Source organism: Physeter macrocephalus, chromosome 2, assembly GCF_002837175.3.
Source record: "Physeter macrocephalus isolate SW-GA chromosome 2, ASM283717v5, whole genome shotgun sequence".
Lineage (NCBI taxonomy): Eukaryota > Metazoa > Chordata > Mammalia > Artiodactyla > Physeteridae > Physeter > Physeter macrocephalus.
Window position 1 is genome coordinate 109,251,648 of NC_041215.1, and position 13,733 is coordinate 109,265,380.

Sequence of the window (13,733 nt, forward strand, 5' to 3'; positions counted from 1 at the left end):
GGGATGGTGGGGGGGTGGGGGGGAGGGGCGGGGATGGTGTGGGGGGGCGGGGGGCGCGTCGGTCTCTACTGCGGCCCCCAGAGCTCTTCCCTGGCGCTGACGCTCCCTCCCCGCGCTGTGAGGACCCTGCCGGCCACCGCAAGGAGATGGCCTTCTCGCCAGCCAGCAGCTCTGCACGCAGAGCAAACAGCGTGCTCTGGCTGTGGGATAAAGAAAAGGCCTTTAAGTTCTGACTCACACCGTTCCCATCCTGTGAGGAGACTTCCTGCAATCTGGTTCCCTTTCTTGCAGGAGCTGGTGTTCTTTCTAGGCATCTTTCTTTCTGGTCTGACTGAGCCTTCAGCCAAGAGCATCCAACATTCTGAACCTTCACAGCTTCTACTCCACCCCTCCAAACAGCAGCTAGTTCTTTTGGAACAGAGGGGCGTTTCCATGATGGGGAGAGGCGAGTGCTTTCATGTGTCCCGCGTGGACAGGCCTGCTTTTGCTCTGACAGCCCCGCTTTTGCTCTGACAGCCCCGGGGCCTTCAGAACACAGCCATCGGCGAAAGCTTACCAAGCGGCCGCTGGAGAGGTGGAAACAGTCCCAGCTGACTGGCCCGCGAGCGCTGGCCTCAGAGTCTCCACCCTGGCACGGCAGCAGCCCCTTCCTGCTTGGACGTTAGTGCAGGCCCATCATTTCCACACCACCATGCTTTTTGCATTTGCACAGTAGTGACAAGTTTGCCCCTGGAGCCGGGGAGAACCTCTGAGCTCTGTAACCTGAAGCTCAGGGTGAATGAAATGTAAGGACAGGGCCCGTCACACCTGCCACCTACTCCCCAAGCCGTCCCCTGCTTGCATTTCCGCATGGCACGTTTTTCAGACAAGTTTTGTACTTTCCGACTTTTGTTATAGAGGCTGGATGCCAGCAAAGGGGGATAGAAAAACGACTGGGAGCCTTGATCCCAGGAAAACACATAAAGGACTTTTTCGATGCTGTAATTGATTCCCTAGTGCCCAGCACACCTCCTTCCCAGCAGGCTCCCATTTTTCGGACAGATGGAGAGGTTATGATTCACTCTCACAATTAGACCCTCTGGGAGCCAGGGTTGGTGAGCACCCGTCCCAGAGGGAACCGTTCACCTGGCCAAGTTCAGGAACGCTGCCGGCACACCAGGCCGAGGAATGGTGTACTCTGATTTCCCCTCAGTGGCTTCCAGGCACCTTCTGTCCTCACCCGTCAGCCGTGAGAGGCACAGAGTCATGGTCCCTGTAGCCATTTATGAGACGAGGCAAACTGAGGCATGTTCGATTGACCCAGGGCAGCTTAGAACAATTCAGCAAGTCTCTGGCCCTGCTGCAGTTCACCTTCCCATCTGAGCACCAGCCTAGTGGTGAATGGACACAAATTGTGGGCTACTCTTAACTGCTTTCTACCCTGATGTTGTTACAAAATGCTAGCATGGGATCCTTTGAGCTGACTGCAGAGGGTGAGGATTTTATAGATGCATAGAGCAGACAGAAAGAAACACTCAACAGCCCTGCTGAAAACAGCCTGCCCCAAAGCCTTAAACTTCACATTAGCACCGGTTGCTTCGAAAATCCCTCCTTGCATAAGCAAATACGTTCCATCCAAGCCTGTCTGCAGGAGCAGAGCAGATCTGTGGCCACAGGACCTGAGGAATGTGCTTGCTGGGGAGCTGGTTAGTGGAGGGAGTGGTGTTTGGCCAGAGGGTCAGGGAGAAGTGACGCAGCCCTTGTTGTGTGCCCTTGATTCTCTGAAAGTTCATCTACAGGGAGACTTATCAGACACGGTGTCTGGAGCGGCCTCCTTCCTCACGTTGCGAGGCGTTCTTGGCAGCCTGCTCCGCCAGGAACAATGAGACCGGTGGGCCCTCTCCATCATCCCAGGGCTTCTGCGGAAAAATGACCAGCAATTATAAATAGATGTTGTTTGTAGTTTCCATTTTCTTGCCTTCAAGGTTTTTTGGAATAACTCCTTCAGTTTGTTTTGGGTTGTTCTCTTTGCATACTTCCTTTGCTGGGTGGTCAGATTTCCTCCTTTCTAAAGAGCCCTGGTGACCCTGGCTGTGAGGGGATTGCTAATAAGCTCAAAATTTCAGAGATTTGGGATGGGAAGAAATAAAGGAAGAAAAGGAAAGTGCCAACAGCCACTATTAAAAAGGTACTCGGCACCACGCAAATACGCAAACCGATGCAGCGTGTGAGTCCTTGGCGTTAGAGAGCAAATAATGGTAATAAGTTAGGTAAGACATAATAATGACATGGAGTTAGACAACAGCAACAAATAATGATAGCAGCAGCAGCAATAACAACTAACATTTATTTATTGAGCATTTACTATGTGCCTGGCCCTGTGCTGAGCTGCTGACGTGCATTAACCCACCAAATCTAGGGAGGCTGAGTGCCTAGCTCTTCAAGACCCAGCAAATGGGAGTGGAGGTGGTTTTGAACCCAGCCTGGCTGGCTGGTTCCATAGCCTGGGTTCGGAAACATGAGACTGAAACAAATTCTCAAAAACTCAAGTGGTGAAGCACTGTTGATGGGGTTTGTACAGGAGGAGGATTTTTCGAAACCACCCTCTATAGCACTGAGGTTGGGGAACATTGAGACTGTCTCTAAATTTATCACTTTTCATTTCATCTTCACCTGTTCAGTTTCCAAAGCACCGTGTGTATGTAACTCTTCTCTCCCCCAAGTCTGCCATCCTATTTTGTAGAACCCAGGTAATAATCAAAATGGCCAGTGCCTCGCAGGCACTTTCTAAGGCATCCAGTGCTGTGCTGGGCCTGTATATACCTTCACAAACCTTTCAACAATCCCACAAGGTGGGGTGTATTATTATTTCCATTTTATAGATGAAGAAACTGAGGCTCAGAGAAGATAAATGCCTTGCCTGAAATCATACCACTAGCATGTGCCAGGAACCAGCTGGGTCTGTCCACAAAACCCGTGCACTGCACTTCCCAGAGTACACACACCCCTGTAGACAGATATGTTTCTGTGCAATTAAAAAAATTTTTTTTTTGGTCCCAGACCCCTTCCCTAGGAAAATGTACATACACACAAACACACAAAATTTCTGCGTAGGATTGTAGGGGTTCCCCAACCTACTGAGACTCATCTGTGGACCCTACTGGAAATCCATGGGCTGAAAAATATGTGCTCTAGATGATACTACAAGAGCGTATAAATACACAGGATACTGTTTTCTCACCCAGTGGACCATATGTTCACATATGGGTATATATGTACTTATAAAAATACTTCAGTTACAGAAATTAATATGTTATCCCATCTGAACACTTACAAGCTGGATTTCTACTGGATGAGTCTTGAAACCGTGAATTCCAAATCCATTCACTGCATCTATGGGTGATTTGTCTATTAGATTTGGCAAGTCCTACAGGCTTTGTTTAAGCAAAACAGCTAGATAAAAAGAGTGAGATTCTGTTAAGTCTCTAACTGAGACAGAGAAGTGTCTTTGCACCTGGCACCTTCTAATGTTACAGTGTTCTGGCAATCTGGCATTCCCACTACTCTCCAATCTCCATGCAACAGGGGGGCCAGAGGCCAGAGGCCAGAGGCCAGAGGCAAGGTCAGTGTGCCCTGGAGTGAAACCGCCTGGGCAAAGCCTGCCTCTGGCCTTTCCTTGTCATGTGACTTTGGGCAGGTCACTTAATCTCCCTGAGCTTCAGCCTCTACATCTGCAAATGGATGGTAATCATATCAGGGCCTGGTGTGTATTAAGTGTGGGTTAAATGAAATAGTGTCTACTCGGAGCGATGATCTAGCCCACTGTGAATGCTCAGTAAATGAGAGCTCTTCTCATTGATATACCAGCTTCTTATAAAAGTGGTACCAGTGAAAGGGAGAAATTCAAGGAAATAAAATTGGCTTCTTAAAAAACCCGACCTGACAGCTAGCTGATTCCTCCATAAAAGCTGGAGGTCCCTACTAAGCTGGAGACCAGGCGACCTGGCTTTGGGCCTGAATTGACCAGCAAGTTCAGCATCATGCAGACCTACCTCACAGCCTCTTAGGATCTCAGGCAGCTGCTTTGTTAAGAAAGTTGTGCATGACAGTGTCGTTTTTCCCTCCTGTTGTCCCTGCAGGTTTTAATGTAAGGATTAATAAGACAGTGTTTGTAGATGTCTTTGAGCTTCCTGTAAGAAAGGCACTCCAGGAGGTGGTAAATTCTCTGGCCTGGATAATCTACTCATGAAATATGGAACTTGGAAAGTGTGAGAAAAATCTCAAATCACTTTGACAGCATTTTAATTATAGTTGATTTGTTTGCCACTAATAGAGAAAATGCTGTCAGCATGATTTGAGATATTTCTTCCACTCAAAATGTTATATTTCATGTTTTCAAGTCACAAGGCAACGTTTTGGTTTCCAGATACAACCAGAATAAGCTCAGTGAGTGTGTTGGTGCACAAATGCAGAGTGTAAAACGGACCGAACCCCTCAGAAAGCAGTTCGTTCTTAACATGTAACGTCAACCTCAGGTCCCTCAATCATTTATGCACTCAACAAAAAGTTAGTGAGCCCTCCTATGTGCTGGGCACTGTGCAAGTATTATAAATTCATCCGTGAAAAGGTGAGGTTCTTACCCTCATGGTGCTTATTGTCTAGTGGAGGACACAGATGCTAAACGATAAAAGTATATTGACAAAACCTTAACAGATTATGGTAACAGCCAGAAAGGCAATGAGAGGGTGGTGAGGTAGAAAATAAGGGCATGCCAGCTGAAACGGGGTGACTAGGGCAGGCTTCTCAGAGGAGGTGACATTCGCACTCAGAAGAATGAGAAGGTACCAGACAGAGCAAAAGCTAACAAAGAGTATTGCAGACAGAGGGAAGAGCAAGTGCAAAGGCCCAGGGGCTGGAAAGAACTTGCCATGTCCAAAACGTGATGGCTTAACCATTCATGATGCAAGTAGCATGAGAGGAGGCATTGCCTGGTTGGCAAAGTTTATGGTTTCAGGACTTGGGTGCAGAGGTGCTTAGATGTGTAGACAAATCCCATAGAATGGGCACAGCATTCTTCCTTGGAGCAGCTAAGTACTCTGCCTACGATACAGAAATCCCCTCACAAGCAGTTCTATGTGACATCCATAAAGGTAGACTCTGGGTGGGGCTAGACATTATCCAGCCCTGGGAGAAGGGGCCTCCACGTGGTAAATCTTCCAGCACAGCCTCGGTTGGCTGACCCAGCCTTTGGTAGCCTGCTGGGCAGCATCAAGTGTGGATAGAGTTATGGAAAGTAGAAAGCTTCTTTTCATGTCTGCCTAGTGATGAGAAGAAGAGATGAGACTCTTGCTTTTTCATATCTCTCCTGTGGACTCCTATAATTAATTCCACCATCAAGATTCCCACGCCCAAAATGTGGATTTGGGGAGAGAAATTAAGACTTTGAAGTCAAGAAAGAAAGTACAGAAAGCATTCTCTAGACAAATGCTCAACATACAGATGTCGGAATCTGTGAAGAGAAAAGTAAAAAGGTACTCGGGGAACCATTTTAGAGAGAAAAAAAGAACTGGAGTAGAGATGGCTACTTCAGCTTAGGAAAGTAAATAAATAAAATAAGAAAAGGTAGTGTTAAAGCTTTGAAAGGAATTTTTTCATCTGAGGGAGATTAGGAATAATGAAATGCAAACACAATAGTTAATATGTCTGTTAGCTGGTTTCTGTTTCCCTCCAGAAAATGAATAAGAGGAATGGCTTTTCAGGTTATCCCACTTGGCTATCGTTGGGGTGAGCTCTGAGTTTGCAACCCAGATTGCTTTACCAAACAAATGCTGGTTATTAGGTGCTAGATGCAAAGTCAGATCTATTCCAAGGCCACAAAGTTCCTAAGTCTCCGCTAGGTCTTCACAAATGAACCTGACAACACTGAAATTTCTAAGGAGATTTACTCCAGCTGTAGCAAATCCCTGATAAGAAAAAATTTCCCCAAATGTGTCAGTCACACAGGAGGTAAATGAGACATTCTGTGTGGAGTCAGCATGTCATTTGGAATATGCCCTTTATACAAAAACCCCAGCCAGAAGACCTGGTGGTTAGCTGGGGCTTGTCTACAGGGCAGAACCCCGGCACTGAAGGGAAGGGGGGGTGGGTGTTAGCTGCCGAACTGTGACTGGGTTGCTTTCCCCTCAAGCAAACTGGATAGGAAGATCCAGTTTTTCTAAGAAGTTCAAGTAAGGACTGATTATTTACTTCCCAAAAGGACTCACCAGAGGGGTCCTTTAAATAACAAGCTCAGCGAAAAACTGTATGATATGATTGATTGATATGAACCTTTTTCAAAAATGCCTCTCTTCACTCTATGTGTACGTAGATATGTAAGGATGTATTTGCAGCTGGCCGCATTACCCAAAAGGATTTGGGTGGTATAACCGTTGAGTAAATTGAGGCAAGTTTATAGCTATGACATGTGCTGGGTAGCCTTACTTTATCACTGATTCTGTTAATCCCCTAAATTACTCCACGGGTGTTTAGGCAACCACATAAAACCCTCCACTTCTGACGAAGAAGCCAGTGGGATGTCAGGGCCTTTTTTTGTCCTTCCTATAGAAATTGGCAACACAAACACTGGAGCTATCTGGTAGTCTTTAAAAAATCTTTTTTTAAGTATTCACTGAGTGTGGGCCATGTCCCTGGTATTATTCTAGGTGCTCCAATAAGCTATGTCTTATTTAGTCCTTACGGTGATTCTGTGAGATGGATGATGATTGTCATGATGACGATGGTATTTTTTATCTGCAAAATTTTGAGAGCGGGATTATTTTTCTCAGCTCTTCTACTTTGGAAAAAATTCTTTATGGAAGTATCGTTATTTTATATTTTTTAAAGAAATGCAGACTCGCTGTAAACAATTCAGATAATAGAAGAAAGTAAAAATTACAAATTATCCCACTATCCATATATCTCACCACTGTTAATATTTTAGTCTATATTCTTTTTTTTTTTTTAATTTCTTTCTTTCTTTCTTTCTTTTTGGCTGCGTTGGGTCTTTGTTGCTGCGCGCGGGCTTTCTCTAGTTGTGGCGAGCGGGGGCTACTCTTCGTTGCGGTGCGCGGGCTTCTCATTGCGGGGGCTTCTCCTGTTGCGGAGCACGGGCTCTAGGTGCGTGGGCTTCAGTAGTTGTGGCACGTGGGCTCAGTAGCTCCACAGCATGTGGGATCTTCCCAGGCCAGGGCTCAAACCCGTGTCCCCTGCATTGACAGGCGGATTCCTAACCACTGTGCCACCAGACAAGTCCCTATTTTAGTCTATATTCTTTCAGACTTTTTCTGTATGTATATGCAAGGAAATATATATACCTATATATATTTTAAAGCATACTTTTAAAAAAAATCTACTTCTTTTCAGCGTAACCATATATCGTGGACATTTTTCCTTAAAAGCAAAAAAAGACAAAAACAAAAAAAAAAACCACACTAGACCTATAGCACTTTTACTATAGCAGTAGAGTGTTCCATTTTATAAATATCCAAAATTCATTTACCCACCACTGCTGTTGGACATTTAGACACAATGCTGTTTATAAACAAAGCATCTTTTCACTTTTCACATGCTTTTTAAAATATATACACACAAAGCTGCACATACATCTTTGCACAATTGTCTGATTATTTTCCTAGGAAAAAATCCTAGCAGTGGGATTGCTAGGATTAAAGGGTATGTACATATTAACTCTTTTCACATTTTTGCCAAAATGTTTGAACAGATGTACATTCCCTCGTATACTACATCTCTACTCACTTGCTCTGTCTCTTAGGGAAAGTCGCTTCTGCACTATGGCTCAGCTGCTTCTCCTCTGAAATGGGTGTGAAAATACAACAAATTCCGGTGAACACTCATGAAGCACGTGCTGGGACACTTTATATAGATGATGTGGGTCATTTAAATTTCAGAAAAACCCTAGGAGAAAAATTCTAGTATCCCTATTTTGCTCTTTATTTTCCCCATTTCTGAGGCTCAGAAAGGTTGAGTAACTTGCCTGAGGGGACCCAGCTAATAAGTCTGAGCTGGGATCCCAACCCTGTCCTGTCTTATTCAGGGATGGGGGTGGGCTAGGGGGGACACTGGCTCCTCCAGGCAAGCTGGATAATGTCTGCTCCGTGGGTATAGGTGCTTCTCCACCATTGTGCACCCTGGTAAAGAAGGCATCACCATTAGTCAGCTGAGAGTGACTGTCCAACAGTGCTTACCTCAGCGTGGAAATACAAAGGAGGGGTTTTCCAGAAGGTTTGGGGAAATTTCCTTTGAGAGCAAACTAAGTGTCTTTTCACTGTTGTTTTGGAAGTGAGGAAGCACATTTTCAAAGTCAGCACCATCTCCCACACTGAAATCACAAGACCTAAACAGATTCCCCCACCCACCCCCGCCTTTCCCAATCTGTGTCCATCTCTTCAGAGCTCCTGGGGGAAAACCCTGCCATCTCCTCTTCTCTGGATTCTAACCAGCTTCTGGGATTCTTTTGACTGTAGGATTCCAGCCCTCTGGGGTTTAAGAATGAAATAACCCTGGTCCACTCCATATACTCCCTTCGAAGGCCTATTTATTTGGAAGGCCTATTTATTTGGCCGAGCCATCTGAAATATGGCTCCCAGGGGCGGTGGTGAGGCCTCAGGCCACTCCAGCTCAAACAAGCCACTTCTGCAGGCCCCCGGCTCCCACAGAGCCTGTGTGTGTGGCACATCCCAGGGGAGGGTAGCCTTCCCAGTCCCTCTCTTTACCCCAGAGGAAGAGATTTCGGACATGTTGTTGTAACAGGTTGATGCAAAATAAATAAACAGGGAGAGAGAGGGAGATGGATGGTTTTCAGTAAATAATGGTACAGTGGCCAGTAATTTGAGGGAGCTGGTGGGGAGAAATTTTCCACGTCAACAGTTGTGACAGGAGTATATCCCCCGGGAGCCCAGACAAGGAGCACAGATGTGGGACAGTGAGGCTTTGCCAGACCACACACCGAAGCTGAAATTGTGCATCTGTTCCGATAAAGTGGCACAGTAGGTGTGCCGTCCCGTGAACCTAGCCAAGGATGTCTTTGAGGTGTCTTCCCCAACCCGGGCCACTTTGGTTCTGTTTGAAATGAACTCAGGCCTCAGGGTGGGGAAGGCAGCCCGCTCTGCCTCTTGCTGAGACTAATAGTTATATGCTCAGAGACGCTGGGTCCCCAGGGACTCACCCCCTGCTTTTGGAGAAAGGTTTTTTTTTTTCTTTTTTTTGGCTGCATTTGGGTCTTCGTTGCCGCGCACGGGCTTTCTCTACTTGCCGCGAGCGAGGGCTACTCTTCGTTGCGGTGCGCAGGCGTCTCATTGCAGTGGCTTCTCTTGTTGCGGAGCACGGGCTCTAGGTGCGCGGGCTTCAGTAGCTGTGGCTCGCAGGCCCTAGAGCACAGGCTCAGTAGTTGTGGCGCGCGGGCTTAGTTGCTTTGCGGCATGTGGGATCTTCCCGGACCGGGGCTCGAACCTGTGTCCCCGGCATTGGCAGGCGGATTCATAACCACTGTGCCACCAGGAAAGCCCCTGGAGAAAGGTTTTTATTGCCTTATCTAATGTGGTGCTGACTCCTTTTAAAAACGTGTTGTTAACTAGATAGACACTGCTGTTTGTGAACTTCGCAGAGTCATCTCAGGGAGGCAGGTGGCCCACGGTTGGGGAGTCTTTGTCACTAAACGTTAAAGAGAAGAGCAGATGACCCAGGAGAGAACTGAACTTGGGGAAGAGGCAGGAAAATAAACAAATCTCTCTGAAACAGCCCCCATGTGCCTGACTCGGTGCCTAGCACCTTCCTTACATTTTTTCATTCCATCTCCATCCCAATCCCCTGAAGTGGATATTTTTATCCTCATCTTACAGATGAAGAAATTGACGCTCAAAGGGGTTAAGTAACATGCAGAGACACAGAGCTAAGAAGAAAAGACTAAGATTCACAGAGATCATAATGGAAATAAAAATGGTGCTACCGCACGAAGAAAAAAATATTTGAGACGTTTGATAGAATGATGCTACTGTTCTTATGTGAGCAAGAGATAAGGCCTTAAAGTCTAGCCATCCACTGAGGTGCTCATTCTGTGTGGCTTTCAGAAAGCAATGCGACTTCCTATATCTATGTTTGCCAGTCTCTACAAGCGAACGTAAGTGCCCTTTGATGAATACGAAACACCTGACTGTCTAGAAGTGGAGGGAGGCACCTGAGCTGGAGGGAGAAAATAGTCCTTTTCATCTCCTAAAAGTCATCTTTTCTCATATGTGCCCCTTTGTGCCCTCCGAACCTAGGTATGACTTCATTGAGATTCGGGATGGGGACAGCGAATCCGCAGACCTCCTGGGAAAGCACTGTGGGAACATCGCCCCACCCACCATTATCTCCTCGGGCTCGGTCCTCTACATCAAGTTCACCTCCGACTACGCCCGGCAGGGGGCAGGCTTCTCCCTCCGCTATGAGATCTTCAAGACAGGTCAGTGCGGTCATGGGTGGAGAGAAGATGGGACTCCGCCCTCTGTGTCTGGCCACGGGGCGCTGTGTGCGGGAACTACATAATAGTTATGTGCTCATAGATGGAGCCCAGTGGGTTGACACAGGTGGTAAGGGTTCTAATTTTATCCAGCCTAAGCAAGCTGATGGAGGGAAGAGAGGTTCAAGGTGAAACTGGAGACAGCCTGAGATGAAAAGCCAGTTTAAGTTACCAGTCAATTTCAGAGGGCGAGCTGCCAGGTTAGTGCTTGGGTGCAGCATGTTGGACAGATAAACGTTGTTTGTGGCAACGAAAGAATAGGAGAACCTGTTACATAGAAAAAGGCTTTCGGAAAGAATTTTATTTTTGTGTGTTTTTTTTTTTTTAAATCACAATAATCTTCATGGTAAAAACAAAACTTGGTTGAGCGTCCTCCTAATTACTTCATGATTTAACACAGCCTTTCTTTGGAATTACATGGGACGGAAGGACATCATCTTTTCAGTGTTGGGAGTCTCTAAAAACCTTACTATGATCCACCACCACCACTACCCCCAACGGAGTCACACAGTTGCTTTTACACCCAAATATGGCTCCTAGGAATTCCCCTTGCTGTTCCACGGCATCACGTCTACCCATTGAACCCACACTTCCTAAATGCGGATGAAGCCAACACCCTGAAAGAGATAGCAGAAGAGAGAGGAGGAGCACATTGCCCTTCTTTTAAGTTGACCACTTGCTTTCCATTAGGTCCCCCTTAGATTACTTTAGATCCTGAGAATATGGGCCAATGCTTAATATCCATAACTGGGTAGAGACAGCTTTGACTCACAAGTCGCTGGTTCAGCATCTCCACGGAAGCACTCCAAGCAGCGAGCCCTTCCCTCCCATGTGTGAGCTCATTATCTTGAGGCTAAGTGAAGTTTATCCTCCAGTTCTCCCCTCGCCCCTGCCCATCCCCCCGCCTCAGGGGCTCCCACCCCGTCTACGACTGTGTTTCCCTCTCCAGCAGCCCAAGTTTTACAACTCATGGACAGAGTCTGCTGAAAGGGGAGGCTGTCAGCCTTGTCATCGAGGGGCCCAAGTCCGGCGCCTGTTGAGTTCAGTGTGAGGGGAACTATTCATATATATTTTCTTTTTCGCCAAACAATTCTTGAAAGGAAGTGGTAGCTGCTGAAAGCACTTTTTATATCCACTCTGTCTAAATATTTGCCAGATTTGTCTGCCTGAGAACAAGATCGTAGAATCCAGTGAAGGGCTGGGGCCAAGGGAACTGCGTGGAGCCAGGAGTGTCCCAAGGGCACGAGTCCCAAGAAGGACTGTCTGCCACGTGTCGTCATGCTCCTGACTACATGAGGTCACAGGGACTGACAGCCTGTGTGTCCGGTGGCTCGGGCTGGTGTGAGGCTCCCAAATCGCCTCATCCACATTCCCCTGAGTCCTGTGTGAGATTCAGATTAGTCGGTGCCCCCGGCACTGATGGACCCCTCATCATGGCATCCTCTGCTGGGGAGCGGTGGGGAGAGAGAAGAGAGGAAGGAAGGAAACGGGGTGTTTACCCTCTTCTGGTTGGGGAGACAGTGTGTAAACCCACAGCACAGAACAGATGCACAGTATATGTTATTGGATGAATATGTGTAAATTGATGTGTAAATTGCAAGGTAAACTGTTGTTATAAATGAGGCAGAGTGAATAACTGTGAAGGTATGATTAACATGCTATGGATGTGAAAATGAGGGAGCTACCTGAGTGGCTTGCCGGCGGGTTATCTGGGAAGTCTATTAGGTAGCTAGGTTCCCAGTGCTAAAACTGCCAGTCAGCTCCACTGTGCTGACCATGAAAGGAAAACAGCTCCAAGCAAGGGCATCCAGGGAGCTGGGCACCAGAAGTCAGAACAAGGTTGAGGAGGACCATGCCAGCTCATCTCTGTTTCATGTTTCCCAACTTAGTATTTCACAAAGGAGGGTGCCACATCCTCCAGAACTCGACACAAAAACGTAAATGTTAGCTCTGTCCATTATGCAAATTTTGAAGAGTCGATATTAAAAGACAAAACACACAGAGGGTATCATAACTAAGCATTGCTCTTCTGAGGACAGGCTGATGTAGGATTTCGAATGAGGCAGCAAGCCTAGAAACAAAGGAGCCAGCCAAGGAAGGTGGCTTGGGCGTGGAGAAGTGGGGCAGTCTACTTTAAGGCCTGGGATTGCCTACGGAAGGAAGAAAAAGATTACTGCAGCAGCGGGAGATAACAGACCGGCCACCAACAGCCATTCTTCTGGGGAATGTAAGAAAGAGGTGAGAGCCCAGTGGCCTCCGCGCTGTTCACACATGCCATCATGCCCGTTGGGAAGAGCAACTCTCAGCCTGAAAGTCAACCCTCATAAAGCACATATATGTGCAGGGGGCGGGGTGTGCCAAGTTCAAAACTGAGAAGTTTAGGAAGATGAGCATTCTGCTAGGTGCCACGTCCCACACCCAGATCTCCACTGTTGGAGCCCTGAGAGAAAATACACAAAGTTATGTCATCCACAGAACATGAAAGAAACGCATGAACATGCTGAAGAAATCCAAACAAACACAGTTGTGTTTGCTAGTCAGATTCATAAAGAGAGAGAAGGGGGAACTGTAAACAGATACACAACTGTACAGAGGACTCTGGAAGCCTTCGACAGCACATCGCCCAGGCAGGGCTCTGCTGCAGAGTTATACTGACAGAAATAAACGCGCAATTCAGTACAGATGGGGGCAAGTGGCTGGAGAGGGAGGTTCATGTCTGCCCTGAATGAAGTGGTTTATGAAAGAGTCTGTGTATGACCAGACGGTCCACATATAAAAGCGTAAACCAAACAACTCGCTGACTTAAGTGATCCCAAATCACCAAATCATAAGCAGAACAGAGAAAGGAATTTTTTTTTTTTTTTTTTTTTTTTTTGTGGTATGCGGGCCTCTCCCGTCGCGGGGCACAGGCTCCGGACGCGCAGGCCCAGCGGCCATGGCCCATGGGCCCAACCACTCCGCGGCACGTGGGATCCTCCCTGACTGGGGCACAAACCCGCGTCCCCTGCATCGGCAGGTGGACTCTCAACCACTGCGCCACCAAGGAAGCCCTGAGAGAGAAAGGAATTTTAAAATAATTTTAAAAGTAACGTTGGAAACTGAAGCACTGGAAAATGTGGGGGGTTTTGTGTGTTTGTTTCCTGTCTTCTGACCAAAGTTCAAGATCAAGTTGTCTTTCGTGGTGCCCAGTGACATTTTG

At 47.0% G+C, this 13,733-nt stretch overlaps 1 protein-coding gene across 4 annotated transcripts in view; it reads left to right on the top strand.

The window, feature by feature from the left end:
* Positions 1-13,733, top strand: part of NRP2 (neuropilin 2) — a 118,571-nt gene that overhangs the window by 25,085 nt on the left and 79,753 nt on the right. For all 4 annotated transcript variants that reach the window (XM_024124575.3, XM_024124576.3, XM_024124573.3 and 1 more), the window contains exon 3: positions 10,296-10,477. In XM_024124575.3, coding sequence (XP_023980343.1) covers positions 10,296-10,477 — 182 coding nt within the window. The remainder of the gene's footprint in view (positions 1-10,295; positions 10,478-13,733) is intronic.